Here is a 21,482-nt window from a genome sequence, read left to right as displayed (position 1 = left end):
ACTAAGTCGACACGTTAGCATCGATGTCAACGGGAGACTAAGTCGACACGTTAGCATCGATGTCAACGGGAGACTAAGTCGACACGTTAGCATCGATGTCAACGGGAGACTAAGTAAACACGTTAGCATCGATGTCAACGGGAGACTAAGTCAACACGTTAGCATCGATGTCAACGGGAGACTAAGTCAACACGTTAGCATCGATGTCAACAGGAGACTAAGTCGACACGTTAGCATCGATGTCAATGGGAGACTAAGTGAACACGTTAGCATCGATGTCAACGGGAGACTAAGTGAACACGTTAGCATCGATGTCAACGGGAGACTAAGTGAACACGTTAGCATCGATGTCAACGGGAGACTAAGTCAACACGTTAGCATCGATGTCAACGGGAGACTAAGTCAACACGTTAGCATCGATGTCAACGGAGACTAAGTCAACACGTTAGCATCGATGTCAACGGAAGACTAAGTCAACACGTTAGCATCGATGTCAACGGGAGACTAAGTCAACACGTTAGCATCGATGTCAACGGGAGACTAAGTCAACACGTTAGCATCGATGTCAACGGGAGACTAAGTCAACACGTTAGCATCGATGTCAACGGGAGACTAAGTCAACACGTTAGCATCGATGTCAACGGGAGACTAAGTCAACACGTTAGCATCGATGTCAACGGGAGACTAAGTCAACACGTTAGCATCGATGTCAACGGGAGACTAAGTCAACACGTTAGCATCGATGTCAACGGGAGACTAAGTCAACACGTTAGCATCGATGTCAACGGGAGACTAAGTCAACACGTTAGCATCGATGTCAACGGGAGACTAAGTCAACACGTTAGCATCGATGTCAACGGGAGACTAAGTCAACACGTTAGCATCGATGTCAACGGGAGACTAAGTCAACACGTTAGCATCGATGTCAACGGGAGACTAAGTCAACACGTTAGCATCGATGTCAACGGGAGACTAAGTCAACACGTTAGCATCGATGTCAACGGGAGACTAAGTCAACAAGTTAGCATCGATGTCAACGGGAGACTAAGTGAACACGTTAGCATCGATGTCAACGGGAGACTAAGTCAACAAGTTAGCATCGATGTCAACGGGAGACTAAGTCAACACGTTAGCATCGATGTCAACGGGAGACTAAGTCAACACGTTAGCATCGATGTCAACGGGAGACTAAGTCAACAAGTTAGCATCGATGTCAACGGGAGACTAAGTGAACACGTTAGCATCGATGTCAACGGGAGACTAAGTGAACACGTTAGCATCGATGTCAACGGGAGACTAAGTCAACACGTTAGCATCGATGTCAACGGGAGACTAAGTCGACACGTTAGCATCGATGTCAACGGGAGACTAAGTCTACACGTTAGCATCGATGTCAACGGGAGACTAAGTCTACACGTTAGCATCGATGTCAACGGGAGACTAAGTTGACACGTTAGCATCGATGTCAACGGGAGACTAAGTCGACACGTTAGCATCGATGTCAACGGGAGACTAAGTCGACACGTTAGCATCGATGTCAACGGGAGACTAAGTCGACACGTTAGCATCGATGTCAACGGGAGACTAAGTCAACACGTTAGCATCGATGTCAACGGGAGACTAAGTCGACACGTTAGCATCGATGTCAACGGGAGACAAGGTCAACACGTTAGCATCGATGTCAACGGGAGACTAAGTCAACACGTTAGCATCGATGTCAACGGGAGACTAAGTCAACACGTTAGCATCGATGTCAACGGGAGACTAAGTCAACACGTTAGCATCGATGTCAACGGGAGACTAAGTCAACACGTTAGCATCGATGTCAACGGGAGACTAAGTCAACACGTTAGCATCGATGTCAACGGGAGACTAAGTCAACACGTTAGCATCGATGTCAACGGGAGACTAAGTCAACACGTTAGCATCGATGTCAACGGGAGACTAAGTCAACACGTTAGCATCGATGTCAACGGGAGACTAGGGTCAACACGTTAGCATCGATGTCAACGGGAGACTAGGGTCAACACGTTAGCATCGATGTCAACGGGAGACTAAGTCAACACGTTAGCATCGATGTCAACGGGAGACTAGGGTCAACACGTTAGCATCGATGTCAACGGGAGACTAAGTCAACACGTTAGCATCGATGTCAACGGGAGACTAGGGTCAACACGTTAGCATCGATGTCAACGGGAGACTAAGTCAACACGTTAGCATCGATGTCAACGGGAGACTAAGTGAACACGTTAGCATCGATGTCAACGGGAGACTAAGTCAACACGTTAGCATCGATGTCAACGGGAGACTAAGTCAACACGTTAGCATCGATGTCAACGGGAGACTAAGTCAACACGTTAGCATCGATGTCAACGGGAGACTAAGTCAACACGTTAGCATCGATGTCAACGGGAGACTAAGTGAACACGTTAGCATCGATGTCAACGGGAGACTAAGTCAACACGTTAGCATCGATGTCAACGGGAGACAAGGTCAACACGTTAGCATCGATGTCAACGGGAGACTAAGTCAACACGTTAGCATCGATGTCAACGGGAGACTAAGTCAACACGTTAGCATCGATGTCAACGGGAGACTAGGGTCAACACGTTAGCATCGATGTCAACGGGAGACTAAGTCAACACGTTAGCATCGATGTCAACGGGAGACTAAGTCAACACGTTAGCATCGATGTCAACGGGAGACTAGGGTCAACACGTTAGCATCGATGTCAACGGGAGACTAAGTCAACACGTTAGCATCGATGTCAACGGGAGACTAAGTCAACACGTTAGCATCGATGTCAACGGGAGACTAGGGTCAACACGTTAGCATCGATGTCAACGGGAGACTAAGTCAACACGTTAGCATCGATGTCAACGGGAGACTAAGTCAACACGTTAGCATCGATGTCAACGGGAGACTAAGTCAACACGTTAGCATCGATGTCAACGGGAGACTAAGTCAACACGTTAGCATCGATGTCAACGGGAGACTAAGTCAACACGTTAGCATCGATGTCAACGGGAGACTAAGTGAACACGTTAGCATCGATGTCAACGGGAGACTAAGTCAACACGTTAGCATCGATGTCAACGGGAGACTAAGTCAACACGTTAGCATCGATGTCAACGGGAGACAAGGTCAACACGTTAGCATCGATGTCAACGGGAGACTAAGTCAACACGTTAGCATCGATGTCAACGGGAGACTAAGTCAACACGTTAGCATCGATGTCAACGGGAGACTAGGGTCAACACGTTAGCATCGATGTCAACGGGAGACTAAGTCAACACGTTAGCATCGATGTCAACGGGAGACTAGGGTCAACACGTTAGCATCGATGTCAACGGGAGACTAGGGTCAACACGTTAGCATCGATGTCAACGGGAGACTAAGTCAACACGTTAGCATCGATGTCAACGGGAGACTAGGGTCAACACGTTAGCATCGATGTCAACGGGAGACTAAGTCAACACGTTAGCATCGATGTCAACGGGAGACTAGGGTCAACACGTTAGCATCGATGTCAACGGGAGACTAAGTCAACACGTTAGCATCGATGTCAACGGGAGACTAAGTGAACACGTTAGCATCGATGTCAACGGGAGACTAAGTCAACACGTTAGCATCGACGTCAACGGGAGACTAAGTCAACACGTTAGCATCGATGTCAACGGGAGACTAAGTCAACACGTTAGCATCGATGTCAACGGGAGACTAAGTGAACACGTTAGCATCGATGTCAACGGGAGACTAAGTCAACACGTTAGCATCGATGTCAACGGGAGACTAGGGTCAACACGTTAGCATCGATGTCAACGGGAGACTAAGTCAACACGTTAGCATCGATGTCAACGGGAGACTAGGGTCAACATGTTAGCATCGATGTCAACGGGAGACTAAGTCAACACGTTAGCATCGATGTCAACGGGAGACTAGGGTCAACACGTTAGCATCGATGTCAACGGGAGACTAAGTGAACACGTTAGCATCGATGTCAACGGGAGACTAAGTCAACACGTTAGCATCGATGTCAACGGGAGACTACGGTCAACACGTTAGCATCGATGTCAACGGGAGACTAAGTCAACACGTTAGCATCGATGTCAACGGGAGACTAAGTCGACACGTTAGCATTTGGTTAGAATTCAGTCCATGTACCCAGTCGGTGTATGAATGAAAGGATGAATACTCACTCTGTGTCCAGCGATAGAGCTGTTCGTAGGACGTCTCCTGTAACACAGCCATCTGTTCCATGATGTCCAGCCTGGATGGGAGACACATTTAACAACTGGAATAACAAAAGACATAGTACCATTGAGTTTCACACACGGTGCGCATTCGGGAAACTATTCAGACCCTTTGACTTTTTCCACATTTTGTTACGTTACAGATTTATTCTAAAATGGATTAAATAAATAAAAAAAATCCTCAGCAATCTACACACAATACCCAGAATGACAACGCAAAAATTGGTTTAGAAATTTTTGCTAATTTATTCAAAGTACAAAACAGAAATACCTTATGTTACATAAGTATTCAGACCCTTTGCTACGAGACTCAAAATTGAGTTCAGGTGCTTCCTGTTTCCATTGATCATCCTTGAGATTTTTGTACAACTTGATTGGAGTTCACCTGTGGTAAATTCAATTGGATGGACATGATTTGGAAAGGCACACACCTGTCTATATAAGGTCCCACAGTTGACAGTGTATGTCAGAGTAAAAACCAAGCCATGAGGTCGAAGGAATTGTCCGTAGCGCTCCCAGACAGGATTGTGTCGAGGCACAGATCTTGGAAAGGGAACCAAAAAGTTTCTGCAGCATTGAAGGTCCCCAAGAACACAGTGGCCTCCATCATTCTTAAATGGAAGAAGTTTGGAACCACCAAGACTCTTCCTAGAGCTGGCCGCCCGGTCAAACTGAGCAGTTGGGTGAGAAGGACCTTGGTCAGGGAGGTGACCAAGAACCTGATGGTCACTCTGACAGAGCTCCAGTGTTCCTCTGTGGAGATGGGAGAACCTTCCAGAAGGACAACCATCTCTGCAGCACTCCACCAATCAGGCCTTTATGGTAGAGTGGCCAGACAGAAGCCACTCTTCAGTAAAAGGCACATGACACACCACTTGGAGTTTGCCAAAAGGCACCTAAAGACTCTCAGACCATGAGAAACAATATTCTCTGGTCTGATGAAACCAATATTGAACTCTTTGGCCTGAATGCCAAGCGTCACGTCTGGAGGAAACCTGCCACCATCCCTACGGTGAAGCATGGTGGTGGCAGCATCATTCTGTGGGGATGTTTTTCAGCGACAGGGAGACTAGTCAGGATCGAGGCAAAGATGAATGGAGCAAAGTACAGAGAGATCCTTGATGAAAACCTGCTCCAGAGCGCTCAGGACCTCAGACTGGGGCGAAGGTTCACCTTCCAACAGGACAACAACCCTAAGCACACAACCAAGACAACGCAGGAGTGGCTTCGGGACAAGTCTCTGAATGTCCTCGAGTGGCCCAGCCAGAGCCCTGACTTGAACCCGATCGCATATCTCTGGAGAGACCTGAAAATAGCTGTGCAGCGACGCTCCCCATCCAACCTGACAGAGCTTGAGAGGATCTGCAGAGAAGAATGGGAGAAACTCCCCAAATACAGATGTGCCAAGCTTGTAGCGTCATACCCAAGAAGACCTGAGGCTGTAATGTAAATATGATATTTCAGTTATCAAATTGGTGTGAGTAGACTGAAGTATAAAAAAAAACAATTGAATCAATTTTATAATTGGGCTGTAATGTAATAAAATGTGGAAAAAGTCAAGGGGTCTGAATACTTTCTGAAGGCGCTGTAAATAGAGTTTGTCTTACCCTGCAGTCTGCTGGTTGGTCCTCAGGAGAATCCTGACGTCTTCATGGATATTCTTCACTCTGCTCAGAGCCTTGAAGAAGTCCTCTGTGACGGGCGCGTCTCTTGCCCCTCGTAGTGTGTCCATCTCTTCAGACGACAGCTGGAACTTAGACAGGAAGGCCTGAGCAACCTGGGATCGCACCTCCAGACGATGACTGTGAGGAGTTAACAACAATTTTAGACTTAGTAAAAGAGGGTGTTGTGTGTGCAAGGCTTTAGTTTCAGCCCAGCCTTCAACACATCTGGTTCCAATGGGGGGGCTTGATGATCACAGTTGATTAGTTCTGTCTGGACAAAAGCCTGCACACACTCTGGAATCACGGAAACAAAGAAAGAAAGAGAAGGAGTCAGTGTGACCAAGGAGGTGTAATGTTTCAAACTAACACTAGGTGGCAGTCACGCTCCTTTAACAGCAGCGCAACCTTTGACACTGGCTGAATTACAGGAAGCTGGAGGTGAAACAGTGACTGAGACGGAGCACAACATTCAGGACAAAAGAAAGGAATAATGGGGGGGTAGAGAAAGAACGACACGATACAGAGAACCACGTTTCTGGCCAAGTCTGGGCAACTATCAGCAACAACAAAAAGAGCAGGTCCATCCCCTTTCCCAGACTGCGTTTCAATGGATCCCTAGTGCACTACTTTCGACCAGAGAACATAGGGTTCTGGTCAAAAGTAGTGCACTATGTAGGGAATGGGGTGCCATTTGGGACAGTTTGTATCCCTGTGGCTTCCTCTATCCCGTTCCCTCTCTCGTTCTTCCGCTACCCCGTTCCCTCTCTCGTTCTTCCTCTATCCCGTTCCCTCTCTCGTTCTTCCTCTATCCCGTTCTTCCGCTATCCCGTTCCCTCTCTAGTTCTTCCTCTATCCCGTTCTTCCGCTATCCCGTTCCCTCTCTCGTTCTTCCTCTATCCTGTTCCCTCTCTCTATCCCGTTCCCTCCATCGTTCTTCCTCTATCCCGTTCCCTCTCTCGTTCTTCCTCTATCCTGTTCCCTCTCTCTATCCCGTTCCCTCTCTCGTTCTTCCTCTATCCCGTTCCCTCCCTCGTTCTTCCTCTATCCCGTTCCCTCCCTGTTTCTCTCCCTCGCACTGAAACGCTACCCAGCTCTACAAATCCTAATCACCACTAGGTTCAGCCACAGCGTGGACCGTACAACGTTATAACAGAGAAATTATAATTCTCTTGTGATTGTGTCTGCTTCCTTTTCCCTTAATAGCACGTTTCACAACCAGAAAACAACTTTCTCTGTGTCCCTGTTGTCTTCTAGACGATAGTTTAGTTATTCACTGTGAGTATTTAACCTTTATTTAACCTTTTTTTAACCTTTATTTAACTAGGCAAGTCAGTTAAGAACAAATTCTTATTTTCAATGACGGCCTACCGGGGAACAGTAGGTTTACTGCCTTGATCAAGGGGCAGAACAACAGATTTTTACCTTGTCAGCTCGGGGATTCGAACCGGTAACCTTTCGGTTACTGGTCCAACGCTCTAACCACTAGGCTACCTGCCACCCTGATGTTATGTTTATATCTGAAAAAATAAAACCCTTAGGCCTACATTAGTCAACCAAATGTTGAAATATTCCAAAGCTATTTAATATCTAAATATTTCTGGAGGGGTTTTCCCCAAAGGAACTGGAAAGTATGATGTAATATCCTGCGGCAGAGTGAGTTAGAGGGGAAATAACTTCACCAGATGAGTTGCATTTTGAATTAAGAAGAAAAGTCTGGAACCATTCTATGGAAACCAATATCTAAGGTACCAATATCTCTCTAATAACATAATCTAGGTCTATATCTCTATAATGTTACATCATCTGGGTCTATATATCTCTAATGTTACATCATCTGGGTGTATATCTCTCTAATGTTACATCATCTGGGTCTATATCTCTATAATAACATCATCTAGGTCTATATCTCTATAATAACATCATCTGGGTCTATATCTCTATAATGTTACATCATCTAGGGCTTTATCTCTAATGTTACATCATCTAGGTCTATATCTCTATAATAACATCATCTAGGTCTATATCTCTATAATGTTACATCATCTAGGGCTTTATCTATAATGTTACATCATCTGGGTCTATATCTCTATAATGTTACATCATCTGGGTCTATATCTCTATAATAACATCATCTGGGTCTATATCTCTCAAATGTTATATCATCTAGGTCTATATATCTCTAATGTTACATCATCTTGGTCTATATCTCTATAATAACATAATCTAGGTCTATATCTCTCTAATGTTACATCATCTGGGTCTATATCTCTCTAATGTTACATCATCTAGGTCTATATCTCTAACATCATAAAGTTGGACTTCAGCCTATTTTGCACAGCTTTGTTCTGTGACATCCAATACTTCCTTCAGTCAGGTGCAGTTTGAGGATTCTCTATGTGGAGGTTCTCTCTAGGATGTCATGTCTGGGAGTGGGAGTGGGTTAGATAGAGTTATATCTAGAATGTCATGTCTGGGAGTGGGAGTGGGTTAGATAGAGTTATATCTAGAATGTCATGTCTGGGAGTGGGTTATTAGATAGAGTTATATCTAGAGTGTCATGTCTGGGAGTGGGAGTGGGTTATTAGATAGAGTTATATCTAGAGTGTCATGTCTGGGAGTGGGTTAGATAGAGTTATATCTAGATTGTCATGTCTGGGAGTGGGTTAGATAGAGTTATATCTAGAGTGTCATGTCTGGGAGTGGGAGTGGGTTAGATAGAGTTATATCTAGAATGTCATGTCTGGGAGTGGGTTATTAGATAGAGTTATATCTAGAGTGTCATGTCTGGGAGTGGGAGTGGGTTATTAGATAGAGTTATATCTAGAGTGTCATGTCTGGGAGTGGGTTAGATAGAGTTATATCTAGATTGTCATGTCTGGGAGTGGGTTAGATAGAGTTATATCTAGAGTGTCATGTCTGGGAGTGGGAGTGGGTTATTAGATAGAGTTATATCTAGAGTGTCATGTCTGGGAGTGGGTTAGATAGAGTTATATCTAGAGTGTCATGTCTGGGAGTGGGAGTGGGTTATTAGATAGAGTTATATCTAGAGTGTCATGTCTGGGAGTGGGTTAGATAGAGTTATATCTAGATTGTCATGTCTGGGAGTGGGTTAGATAGAGTTATATCTAGATTGTCATGTCTGGGAGTGGGAGTGGGTTATTAGATAGAGTTATATCTAGAGTGTCATGTCTGGGAGTGGGTTAGATAGAGTTATATCTAGATTGTCATGTCTGGGAGTGGGAGTGGGTTATTAGATAGAGTTATATCTAGAGTGTCATGTCTGGGAGTGGGTTAGATAGAGTTATATCTAGATTGTCATGTCTGGGAGTGGGAGTGGGTTATTAGATAGAGTTATATCTAGAGTGTCATGTCTGGGAGTGGGAGTGGGCTAATTAGATAGTGTCTGTCAAGCCCTGGCCTTAGTATTATTTGTTTTCTTTATTATTTTAGTTAGGTCAGGGTGTGACATGGGGATTGTTTGTGTTTTGTCGGTTTTGGGTGATTATATGGTAAAGGGGGTGTTGGGTGTAGTGTATGGGTTTGTGTTGAGTGCATGTGTCTAGCTGTGTCTATGTTGGTTTAGTTGTCTAGGAGAGTCTATGGTTGCCTGAATGAGTTCCCAATTAGAGACAGCTGATTTCTGTTGTCTCTGATTGGGAGCCATATTTAGGGTAGCCATAGGCTTTCATTTGATTGTGGGTAATTGTCTATGTTATACGTTTGTAGCCTGTGTGTGCACTACGTTTGATTAGCTTCACGATCGTTTATTGTTTTGGATAAGTTCGTAAGTGTTTTTGTTTCGTTTTGTCTTCTTCTAAATAAAAGGAAGAGATGGCTTATTTTCCAAATGCTGCGTTTTGGTCCGTCAATCCTCCACACGATCGTGACAGAATTACCCACCAATACAGGACCAAGCGGCATGTAAAGCGGCAACAGGACCCACCTACACAGGATTCTTGGACATGGGAGGAGATACTGGATGGTAAGGGGCCGTGGGCACAACCGGGAGAATATCGCCTCCCTCGTGAAGAGCTGGAGGCAGCGAAAGCCGAGAGGAGGCGATATGAGGAGGCAGCACGGAAGCAAGGCTGGAGACCCGTGAGTAATACCCAAAAATTTCTTGGGGAGGGGCTCATGGGGAGTGTGGCGAGTCCAGATGGGAGAACTGCGTCAACTTCCCGTGCTACCCGTGAGGACTCTAAGAGGGAACCTGAGCCAGTCGGGCTGATATTGGAGGTGAGCAATGGGAATGATGCAGAGACTGTTAAGGATTTATTGGGGAGGTTGGAAGAGAGTGAAATGAGGGAGCTGCTGTGTTGGTGCGTGAGGCACAACATCCGCCCGACAGAGCTTGTGCGGGATGTGAGGTTACCTGAGTCAGCTCTCCATGCTCGTCCTGATGTGCGTGCTAACCGTCTGGGAATGACAGTCCCACGAACCAGGCCTCCTGTACGCCTCCCTAGTCCTGCACCTCCTATATTAGCCCCATGTACTAACTCTCCTGTGACAGTCCCCAGCCCAGTACAACCAGTGCCTCCTCCACGCACTAGCCCTATGGTGCGTGTCTCCAGCCCTTTACCACCAGTGCCTAAATCACGCACCAAGCCTCCTGTGTGTACCCAGAGTCCTGTGCGTCCTGTTGCTGCTCCCCGCACTAGCCCTGAGATGCGTGTCCCCAGCCCGGTACCACCAGTTCCGGCACCACGCACTAGGCCTAATGTGCGTTCCCAGGGTCCAGTATGCCCTGTTCCTTCTCCCCAGCCCGGTATCACCAGTTCAGGCACCACGCACCAGGCCTACAGTGCGCCTCAGCCGGCCAGAGTCTGCCGTCTGCACAGCGATGCCTGAACTGGCCGTCTACCCAGCGCCATCTGAGCCATCCGTCTACCCAGCGCCATCTGAGCCATCCGTCTACCCAGCGCCATCTGAGCCATCCGTCTACCCAGCGCCATCTGAGCCATCCGTCTGCCTCGAGCCATTAGAGCCGCCCGTCTGTCCCGAGCCGTCAGAGCCGTTCGTCAGTCAGGAGCCGCTAGAGCCGTTCGTTAGACAGGATCTGCCAGAGCCGCCAACCAGACAGGATCTGCCAGAGCCGCCAACCAGACAGGATCTGCCAGAGCCGCCAACCAGACAGGATCTGCCAGAGCCGCCAACCAGACAGGATCTGCCAGAGCCGCCAACCAGACAGGATCTGCCAGATCCGTCAGCCAGCCATGAGCAGCCAGATCCGTCAGCCAGCCATGAGCAGCCAGATCCGTCAGCCAGCCATGAGCAGCCAGATCCGTCAGCCAGCCATGAGCAGCCAGATCCGTCAGCCAGCCATGAGCAGCCAGATCCGTCAGCCAGCCATGAGCAGCCAGATCCGTCAGTCAGCCATGAGCAGCCAGATCCGTCAGCCAGCCATGAGCAGCCAGATTCGTCAGCCAGCCATGAGCAGCCAGATCCGTCAGCCAGCCATGAGCAGCCAGATCCGTCAGCCAGCCATGAGCAGCCAGATCCGTCAGCCAGCCATGAGCAGCCAGATCCGTCAGCCAGCCATGAGCAGCCAGATCCGTCAGCCAGCCATGAGCAGCCAGATCCGTCAGTTAGCCATGAGCAGCCAGATCCGTCAGCCAGCCATGAGCAGCCAGATCCGTCAGCCAGCCATGAGCAGCCAGATCCGTCAGCCAGCCATGAGCAGCCAGATCTGTCAGCCAGCCATGGGCCGTCCCTCAGTCCGGAGCTGCAGTCCCTCAGTCCGGAGCTGCCGTTCCTCAGTCCGGAGCTGCCCCTTATCCTGGTGCTGCCCCTTATCCTGGTGCTGCCCCTTAGTCCGGAGCTGCCCCTTAGTCCGGAGCTGCCCCTTAGTCCGGAGCTGCCCCTTAGTCCGGAGCTGCCCCTTAGTCCGGAGCTGCCCCTTAGTCCGGAGCTGCCCCTTAGTCCGGAGCTGCCCCTTAATTCAGTGGGGTTAATGTGGAGGGGGGTCATTTGGAGGAAGCTACGGAGGCGGTTAGTGACTGTGGTGGGGTGGGGACCACGACCAGTGCAGGAGCCGCCACCGTGGAAGGAAGCCCACCCAGACCCTCCCCTAGACTGTGTGCTGGTGCGCTCGGAGTTCGCACCTTAAGGGGGGGGGGGTTATGTCACGCCCTGGCCTTAGTATTATTTGTTTTCTTTATTATTTTAGTTAGGTCAGGGTGTGACATGGGGATTGTTTGTGTTTTGTCGGTTTTGGGTGATTATATGGTAAAGGGGGTGTTGGGTGTAGTGTATGGGTTTGTGTTGAGTGCATGTGTCTAGCTGTGTCTATGTTGGTTTAGTTGTCTAGGAGAGTCTATGGTTGCCTGAATGAGTTCCCAATTAGAGACAGCTGATTTCTGTTGTCTCTGATTGGGAGCCATATTTAGGGTAGCCATAGGCTTTCATTTGATTGTGGGTAATTGTCTATGTTATACGTTTGTAGCCTGTGTGTGCACTACGTTTGATTAGCTTCACGATCGTTTATTGTTTTGGTTAAGTTCGTAAGTGTTTTTGTTTCGTTTTGTCTTCTTCTAAATAAAAGGAAGAGATGGCTTATTTTCCAAATGCTGCGTTTTGGTCCGTCAATCCTCCACACGATCGTGACAGTGTCATGTCTGGGAGTGGGCTAATTAGATAGAGTTATATCTAGAGTGTCATGTCTGGGAGTGGGAGTGGGCTAATTAGATAGAGTTATATCTAGAGTGTCATGTCTGGGAGTGTGTTAGATAGAGTTATATCTAGGGTGTCATGTCTGGGAGGGATGAGACATTCCTGAACCGGCTGAGGCATCGGCCCCGGAAGAGGGGATACTTCTCTCCCTCCCATACTAGAATTTATCATGGCAGGGGCCACTTCTAGAAGGTACGTGTGCATATTTGTGTGTGCTCTCTCTCTCGCTCTCTCTCTCTCTTTATTAGCGAGGGGTATTGTATCCTCTACAGCTGTCAGAGACAGGCCAGAGACAGGCCAGAGACAGGCCAGAGACAGGCCAGAGACGCCGCTACCAGGAAGAGAGGATTCACTTATTCAGGAAAAATGTCCATTGAAAGACAAAAAGGGAAAGATTAGAGACACTTCAAAAGTTAACGTATGAGACAAGAAACATCCATCATTTCACTCCTCACCATGAATTAGTTCTCTGGCAGTAGAGCTGAGGCACCCAAGACATCTCATCAAAACACGCAAGGACAGATAGTTCATGTTTGGAAGGGTAGGGTACGGCCCAATCTCAGCTTCGTCCTAAATGGCACCCAATTCACTACGGGCCTTGGTCAAATGAGGCGCACAAAAAGTAGGTAACAGGTACCATTTGGGATGAAAGCACCTCCTCTACCTGCAGGGGCACCTCCTCTACCTGCAGGGGCACCTCGTCTACCTGCAGGGGCACCTCCTCTACCTGCAGGGGCACCTCCTCTACCTGCAGGGGCACCTCCTCTGCCTGCAGGGGCACCTCGTCTGCCTGCAGGGGCACCTCGTCTACCTGCAGGGGCACCTCGTCTACCTGCAGGGGCACCTCCTCTACCTGCAGGGGCACCTCCTCTACCTGCAGGGGCACCTCCTCTACCTGCAGGGGCACCTCCTCTACCTGCAGGGGCACCTCCTCTACCTGCAGGGGCACCTCGTCTGCCTGCAGGGGCACCTCCTCTACCTGCAGGGGCACCTCCTCTACCTGCAGGGGCACCTCCTCTACCTGCAGGGGCACCTCGTCTGCCTGCAGGGGCACCTCCTCTACCTGCAGGGGCACCTCGTCTGCCTGCAGGGGCACCTCGTCTACCTGCAGGGGCACCTCGTCTACCTGCAGGGGCACCTCGTCTACCTGCAGGGGCACCTCCTCTACCTGCAGGGGCACCTCCTCTACCTGCAGGGGCACCTCCTCTACCTGCAGGGGCACCTCCTCTGCCTGCAGGGGCACCTCGTCTGCCTGCAGGGGCACCTCGTCTACCTGCAGGGGCACCTCGTCTACCTGCAGGGGCACCTCGTCTACCTGCAGGGGCACCTCGTCTACCTGCAGGGGCACCTCCTCTACCTGCAGGGGCACCTCGTCTACCTGCAGGGGCACCTCCTCTGCCTGCAGGGGCACCTCCTCTACCTGCAGGGGCACCTCCTCTACTTGCAGGGCTTCAGTAATAATGACAGTAACACTGTCAAGGCCTAAAGGTACCTGTCAGTAAGGTAGTGACAACCTCTCCAGCCCTCAGGTGTGACGACTGAATACCTGAAATACCTTACATTCCACACTACATCTACATGATATAGGTCTACTACATGTACATGCTATAGGTCTACTACATCCACATGATATAGGTCTACTACATCCACATGATATAGGTCTACTACATCCACATGCTATAGGTCTACTACATCTACATGATATAGGTCTACTACATCCACATGATATAGGTCTACTACATCTACATGATATAGGTCTACTACATCCACATGCTATAGGTCTACTACATCCACATGATATAGGACTAATAGACAACATGATATAGGTCTACTACATCCACATGATATAGGTCTACAAGATAACATGATATAGGTCTACTAGACAACATTATATAGGTCTACTAGGCTACATGATATAGTTATACTAGACAACATGATATAGGTCTACTAGACAACATGATATAGCCACATGCTATAGATCTACTACATTCACATGATATAGGTCTACTACATTCACATGATATAGGTCGACTAGGATACATGATATAGGTCTACTACATCCACATGATATAGGTTTACTAGACTACATGATATAGGTCTACTACATCCACATGATATAGCTCTACTAGACCACATGATATAGCTCTACTACATCCACATGATATAGGTCTACTAGACCACATGATATAGCTCTACTACATCCACATGATATAGGTCTACTAGACCACATGATATAGCTCTACTACATCCACATGATATAGGTCTACTAGACCACATGATATAGCTCTACTACATCCACATGATATAGGTCTACTAGACCACATGATATAGCTCTACTACATCCACATGATATAGGTCTACTAGACCACATGATATCGGTCTACTAGACCACATTAAGGTTCACTAGACTACATGATATAGATCTACTACATCCACATGATATAGGTCTACTAGACAACATGATATAGGTCTACTACATCCACATGATATAGGTTTACAACATCCACATGATATAGGTCTACCAGACTACATGATATAGGTCTACTACATCCACATGATATAGGTCTAACAGACTACATGATATAGGTCTACTACATCCACATGATATAGGTCTACAACATCCACATGATATAGGTCTACCAGACTACATGATATAGGTCTACTACATCCACATGATATAGGTCTAACAGACTACATGATATAGGTCTACTACAGCCACATGATATAGGTCTACCAGACTACATGATATAAGTCTACCAGACTACATGATATAGGTCTACTACATCCACATGATATAGGTCTACCAGACTACATGATATAAGTCTACCAGACTACATGATATAGGTCTACTACATCCACATGATATAGGTCTACTACATCCACATGATATAGGTCTACCAGACTACATGATATAGGTCTACTACATCCACATGATATAGGTCTACCAGACTACATGATATAGGTCTACTACATCCAAATGATATAGGTCTACCAGCCTACATGATATAGGTCTACTACATCCACATGATATAGGTCTACAACATCCACATGATATAGGTCTACCAGACTACATGATATAGGTCTACTACATCCACATGATATAGGTCTACCAGACTACATGATATAGGTCTACTACATCCACATGATATATGTCTACCAGACTACATGATATAGGTCTACTACATCCACATGATATAGGTCTACCAGACTACATGATATAGGTCTACTACATCCACATGATATAGGTCTACCAGACTACATGATATATGTCTACTACATCTACATGATATAGGTCTACTACATCCACATGACATACGTCTACTACATCCACATGATATAGGTCTACCAGACTACATGATATATGTCTACTACATCCACATGATATAGGTCTACTACATCCACATGATATAGGTCTACTAGGCTACCATGTGTCTAATCCTGGCTTCAAGAGTGCCACTTTCCGACATCTCTATTGTAAGCTTTTTAAAGTGTAAAATAATGTTGTTACAAGAGTAACCTAATTACATTGGTGCAAGAGCAATTAACTGTAAGAGGTTATCGCTTCAATCCCCAAGTTCATACTGGCGTGTACCGTAAATCATCAACTGTCATTGTTACTGCCTGTGTGTGTGTGTGTGTGTGGTGTGTGTGTGTGTGTGTGTATGTGTGTGCTCACAGAGGACCCAACCTAATTAACAGTATCAGATAAAGGAATTGCTCAGGCCTCTCCAACAACAGTACAGTCAGTCAGTCTAGTGTATAACCTCCCCCATCACACACGCCAAGCCAACCGTATACTGCTATCGTCCACAATGTGTATGCAGCTTAACTACCAGACCTACGCTAGGGCCACGTGTTAATCTACCTAATGATATAGGTCTACTACATCCACATGATATCTGTGGATGTTTTGCTCACCGTTCTTGGGATTATTTTGACCCCACGGGGTGAGATCTTGCGTGGAGCCCCAGATCGAGGGACATTATCAGTGGTCTTGTATGTCTTCCATTTCCTAATAATTGCTCCCACAGTTGATTTCTTCAAACCAAGCTGCTTACCTATTGCAGATTCAGTCTTCCCAGCCTGGTGCAGGTCTACAATTTTGTTTCTGGTGTCCTTTGACAGCTCTTTGGTCTTGGCCATTGTGGAGTTTGGAGTGTGACTGTTTCAGGTTGTGGACAGGTGTCTTTTATACTGATAACAAGTTCAAACAGTTGCCATTAATACAGATAACGAGTGGAGGACAGAGGAGCCTCTTAAAGAAGAAGTTACAGGTCTGTGAGAGCCAGAAATCTTGCTTGTTTGTAGGTGACCAAATACTTATTTTCCACCATAATTTGCAAATAAATTCATTAAAAATTCTACAATGTGATTTTCTGGATTTATTTTTCTCATTTTGTCTGTCATAGTTGAAGTGTACCTCTGATGAAAATTACAGGCCTCTCTCATCTTTTTAAGTGGGAGAACTTGCACAATTGGTGGCTGACTAAATACTTTTTTGCCCCACTGTACGTACCTGCCCTCTCATTGGCTAGAATGGTCCCACCTGATCTTTATCTTTTCAGTGTATTTGAGTTTAACCATAATATTTGTTGTAATATCTCTTCTGTCTTTTCTGGTGGATTGAAACTGAAATAGCAACCAGCTTTCTATAGTCTTGTTTCAAAAATAATGATATTATGGAGATGATTTCATTTTCAAATAACCGAAAGTGAGAGGTTGTAATCTGAATAAAGGGAGAGGCTGTAATCTGAATAAAGGGAGAGGTTGTAATCTGAATAAAGGGAGAGGTTGTAGTCTGAATAAAGGGAGAGGTTGTAATGTGAGTAAAGGGAGAGGTTGTAATCTGAATAAAGGGAGAGGTTGTAATCTGAATAAAGGGAGAGGTTGTAATCTGAATAAAGGGAGAGGTTGTAATCTGAATAAAGGGAGAGGTTGTAATCTGAATAAAGGGAGAGGCTGTAATGTGAGTAAAGGGAGAGGTTGTAATCTGAATAAAGGGAGAGGTTGTAATCTGAATAAAGGGAGAGGTTGTAATGTGAGTAAAGGGAGAGGTTGTAATCTGAATAAAGGGAGAGGTTGTAATCTGAATAAAGGGAGAGGTTGTAATCTGAATAAAGGGAGAGGTTGTAATCTGAATAAAGGGAGAGGTTGTAATCTGAATAAAGGGAGAGGTTGTAATCTGAATAAAGGGAGAGGTTGTAATCTGAATAAAGGGAGAGGTTGTAATCTGAATAAAGGGAGAGGTTGTAATCTGAATAAAGGGAGAGGTTGTAATCTGAATAAAGGGAGAGGTTGTAATCTGAATAAAGGGAGAGGTTGTAATCTGAATAAAGGGAGAGGTTGTAATCTGAATAAAGGGAGAGGTTGTAATCTGAATAAAGGGAGAGGTTGCAATCTGAATAAAGGGAGAGGTTGTAATCTGAATAAAGGGAGAGGTTGTAATCTGAATAAAGGGAGAGGTTGTAATCTGAATAAAGGGAGAGGTTGTAATCTGAATAAAGGGAGAGGTTGTAATCTAAATAAAGGGAGAGGTTGCAATCTGAATAAAGGGAGAGGTTGTAATCTGAATAAAGGGAGAGGTTGTAATCTGAATAAAGGGAGAGGTTGTAATCTGAATAAAGGGAGAGGTTGTAATCTGAATAAAGGGAGAGGTTGTAATCTGAATAAAGGGAGAGGTTGTAATCTGAATAAAGGGAGAGGTTGTAATCTGAATAAAGGGAGAGGTTGTAATCTAAATAAAGGGAAGAGGTTGTAATCTGAATAAAGGGAGAGGTTGTAATCTGAATAAAGGGAGAGGTTGCAATCTGAATAAAGGGAGAGGTTGTAATCTGAATAAAGGGAGAGGTTGTAATCTGAATAAAGGGAGAGGTTGTAATCTGAATAAAGGGAGAGGTTGTAATCTGAATAAAGGGAGAGGTTGTAATCTGAATAAAGGGAGAGGCTGTAATCTGAATAAAGGGAGAGGTTGTAATCTGAATAAAGGGAGAGGTTGTAATCTGAATTAAGGGAGAGGTTGTAATCTGAATAAAGGGAGAGGTTGTAATCTGAATAAAGGGAGAGGTTGGAATCTGAATAAAGGGAGAGGTGAATAAAGGGAGAGGTTATAATCTGAATAAAGGGAGAGGTTGTAATCTGAATAAAGGGAGAGGTTGTAATCTGAATAAAGGGAGAGGTTGTAATCTGAATAAAGGGAGAGGTTGTAATCTGAATAAAGGGAGAGGTTGTAATCTGAATAAAGGGAGAGGTTGTAATCTGAATAAAGGGAGAGGTTGTAATCTGAATAAAGGGAGAGGTTGTAATCTGAATAAAGGGAGAGGTTGTAATCTGAAAAGGGAGAGGTTATAATCTGAATCAAGGGAGAGGTTGTAATCTGAATAAAGGGAGAGGTTGTAATCTGAATAAAGGGAGAGGTTGTAATCTGAATAAAGGGAGAGGTTGTAATCTGAATAAAGGGAGAGGTGAATAAAGGGAGAGGTTGTAATCTGAATAAAGGGAGAGGTGAATAAAGGGAGAGGTTGTAATCTGAATAAAGGGAGAGGTTGTAATCTGAATAAAGGGAGAGGTTGTAATCTGAATAAAGGGAGAGGTTGTAATCTGAATAAAGGGAGAGGTTGTAATCTGAATAAAGGGAGAGGTTGTAATCTGAATAAAGGGAGAGGTGAATAAAGGGAGAGGTTGTAATCTGAATAAAGGGAGAGGTTGTAATCTGAATAAAGGGAGAGGTTGTAATCTGAATAAAGGGAGAGGTTGTAATCTGAATAAAGGGAGAGGTTGTAATCTGAATAAAGGGAGAGGTTGTAATCTGAATAAAGGGAGAGGTTGTAATCTGAATAAAGGGAAAAAGGCCATTCTTGAACATGGTGTGAGACATTCTTACTAATCTGCTATACAACCAGTTAGGATTGAAATATAACTTCTGTATGATTGAAGTATTTAAGGTCTAATACTTAAATACTTTGTCAGAAATGATTAAATATGAATGATTCAAAACATCAAGTGAAAGAAGCTTGGACAGCTACTGCCAAAATATGTCTCCCAGTTCAGTTTCTTAGATATTTCATTAAAGAGACCAGTTGTGTGACTGACGCCTTTTCAGAAAAGGTTCAACGTTTTAATATTTAATCCTTTCTGCCCTCCAAATTTAAATTAGGCCCGTTTAATTTAGCCTGGCTTGCCATTCCAAATAAAGTGTATTTTTTGCTCATATAATTTTACAAAACAAGTTGTTCGGGTTAGGCAGGTCCAAAATGTAAAGAGAAACTGACTAAAGAATTAAATCAGATAGATTTTTCAATATAGACAGGTATTTACCTTTCCATGGTAATAAGATCTTATGTATTTTTGCAAACTTTCTATAAAAATGTATTGGAGTGAGATCCTTTCTTTCCTTCGGGATATGAATACAGAGTATGTCCACTTCACAGTCAGACCATTTTATCGGTAAATTACACGGTAATGTAAAAGTTGTGTTTTTTTGAGATCCAATGCAAAATAAAGTACACTTAGAAAGGTATCTTGGTACCGTAGAGAACACTTGGCTGCTGTAAAGCAAATTTTCCGCAATTCTACACAGTTTGGCATGGAGCTGAGAGACAATTTTGCAGTTTTAAAGCTAATTTCCTCCAATTCCATACATTGTGCCATGTTCCTCTGCTCCAACATTATAACAAAATCAATGGGCATGTGCGCTGGGTGAATTGCGCTGGGTGAACCGTCTAGCTTGTATTTGACTGTTAGATGGTAAAATATATATAGTTACATATCTTTTCCGCATGCTTTCTATTTGGTTTAGGTCGTTCAAGATAGCATGCTAAGTGTTCCTGTATACTTCCAGTCATTGTGCTAACGCTAGTTAGCATTAGCTTGTGAAACTACCTTTTAATTCCTTCATACTGGACTCAAACATTTTATCCACAATGGTATTCTGTTGTAGCAAGTGATATTCATAAAATAACAATAACAACCAAAAAAATCAGGCCCCCATCCAGTCCCTCCCTTATGGGGCCCGAGACCCTAGTTTGAAAACCTCTGGATTAGAATCCCAGTTTGAATACCGTTGCATTAGAATCCCAGTTTGAAAACCGTTGCATTAGAATCCCAGTTTGAAAAACGTTGCATTAGAATCCCAGTTTGAAAACCGTTGCATTAGAATCCCAGTTTGAATACCGTTGCATTAGAATCCCAGTTTGAAAACCGTTGCATTAGAATCCCAGTTTGAAAACCGTTGCATTAGAATCCCAGTTTGAAAACCGTTGCATTAGAATCCCAGTTTGAAAACCGTTGCATTAGAATTCCAGTTTGAAAACCTCTGCATTAGAATCCCAATTTGAATACCGTTGCATTAGAATCCCAGTTTGAAAACCGTTGCATTAGAATCCCAGTTTGAAAACCGTTGCATTAAAATCCCAGTTTGAAAACCGTTGCATTAGAATCCCAGTTTGAAAACCGTTGCATTAGAATCCCAGTTTGAAAACCTCTGCATTAGAATCCCAGTTTGAATACCGTTGCATTAGAATCCCAGTTTGAAAACCGTTGCATTAGAATCACAGTTTGAAAACCGTTGCATTAGAATCCCAGTTTGAAAACCGTTGCATTAGAATCGCAGTTTGAATACCTCTGCATTAGAATCCCAGTTTGAATACCGTTGCATTAGAATCCCAGTTTGAATACCGTTGCATTAGAATCCCAGTTTGAATACCGTTGCATTAGAATCCCAGTTTGAAAACCGTTGCATTAGAATCCCAGTTTGAAAACCGTTGCATTAGAATCCATTAGGGACCATTTCAAAGGCTAGCTGGGAGAAGAGGCCTTCATGAAGAGATTAGTTAGCCGCGCACTGATGACCATAGAGTACAGTCAGAGCCGATAGCATCTCTCACAAAGACCACATTCA

General features: G+C 45.1%; 1 protein-coding gene across 2 annotated transcripts in view; it reads right to left on the bottom strand.

Moving 5' to 3' along the window:
- The window catches only part of cog6 (component of oligomeric golgi complex 6), a 121,677-nt gene that overhangs the window by 70,127 nt on the left and 30,068 nt on the right, over positions 1-21,482 (bottom strand). For both annotated transcript variants that reach the window (XM_055880786.1, XM_055880787.1), the window contains exons 5-6: positions 5,861-6,055; positions 4,200-4,270 (exon numbers count right to left, since the gene is read on the bottom strand). In XM_055880786.1, the coding sequence (XP_055736761.1) occupies positions 4,200-4,270; positions 5,861-6,055 (266 nt within the window). The remainder of the gene's footprint in view (positions 1-4,199; positions 4,271-5,860; positions 6,056-21,482) is intronic.

Source organism: Salvelinus fontinalis, chromosome 24 (assembly GCF_029448725.1).
Source record: "Salvelinus fontinalis isolate EN_2023a chromosome 24, ASM2944872v1, whole genome shotgun sequence".
Taxonomy (NCBI): domain Eukaryota; kingdom Metazoa; phylum Chordata; class Actinopteri; order Salmoniformes; family Salmonidae; genus Salvelinus; species Salvelinus fontinalis.
This window is presented reverse-complemented; position numbering and strand designations above follow the sequence as displayed.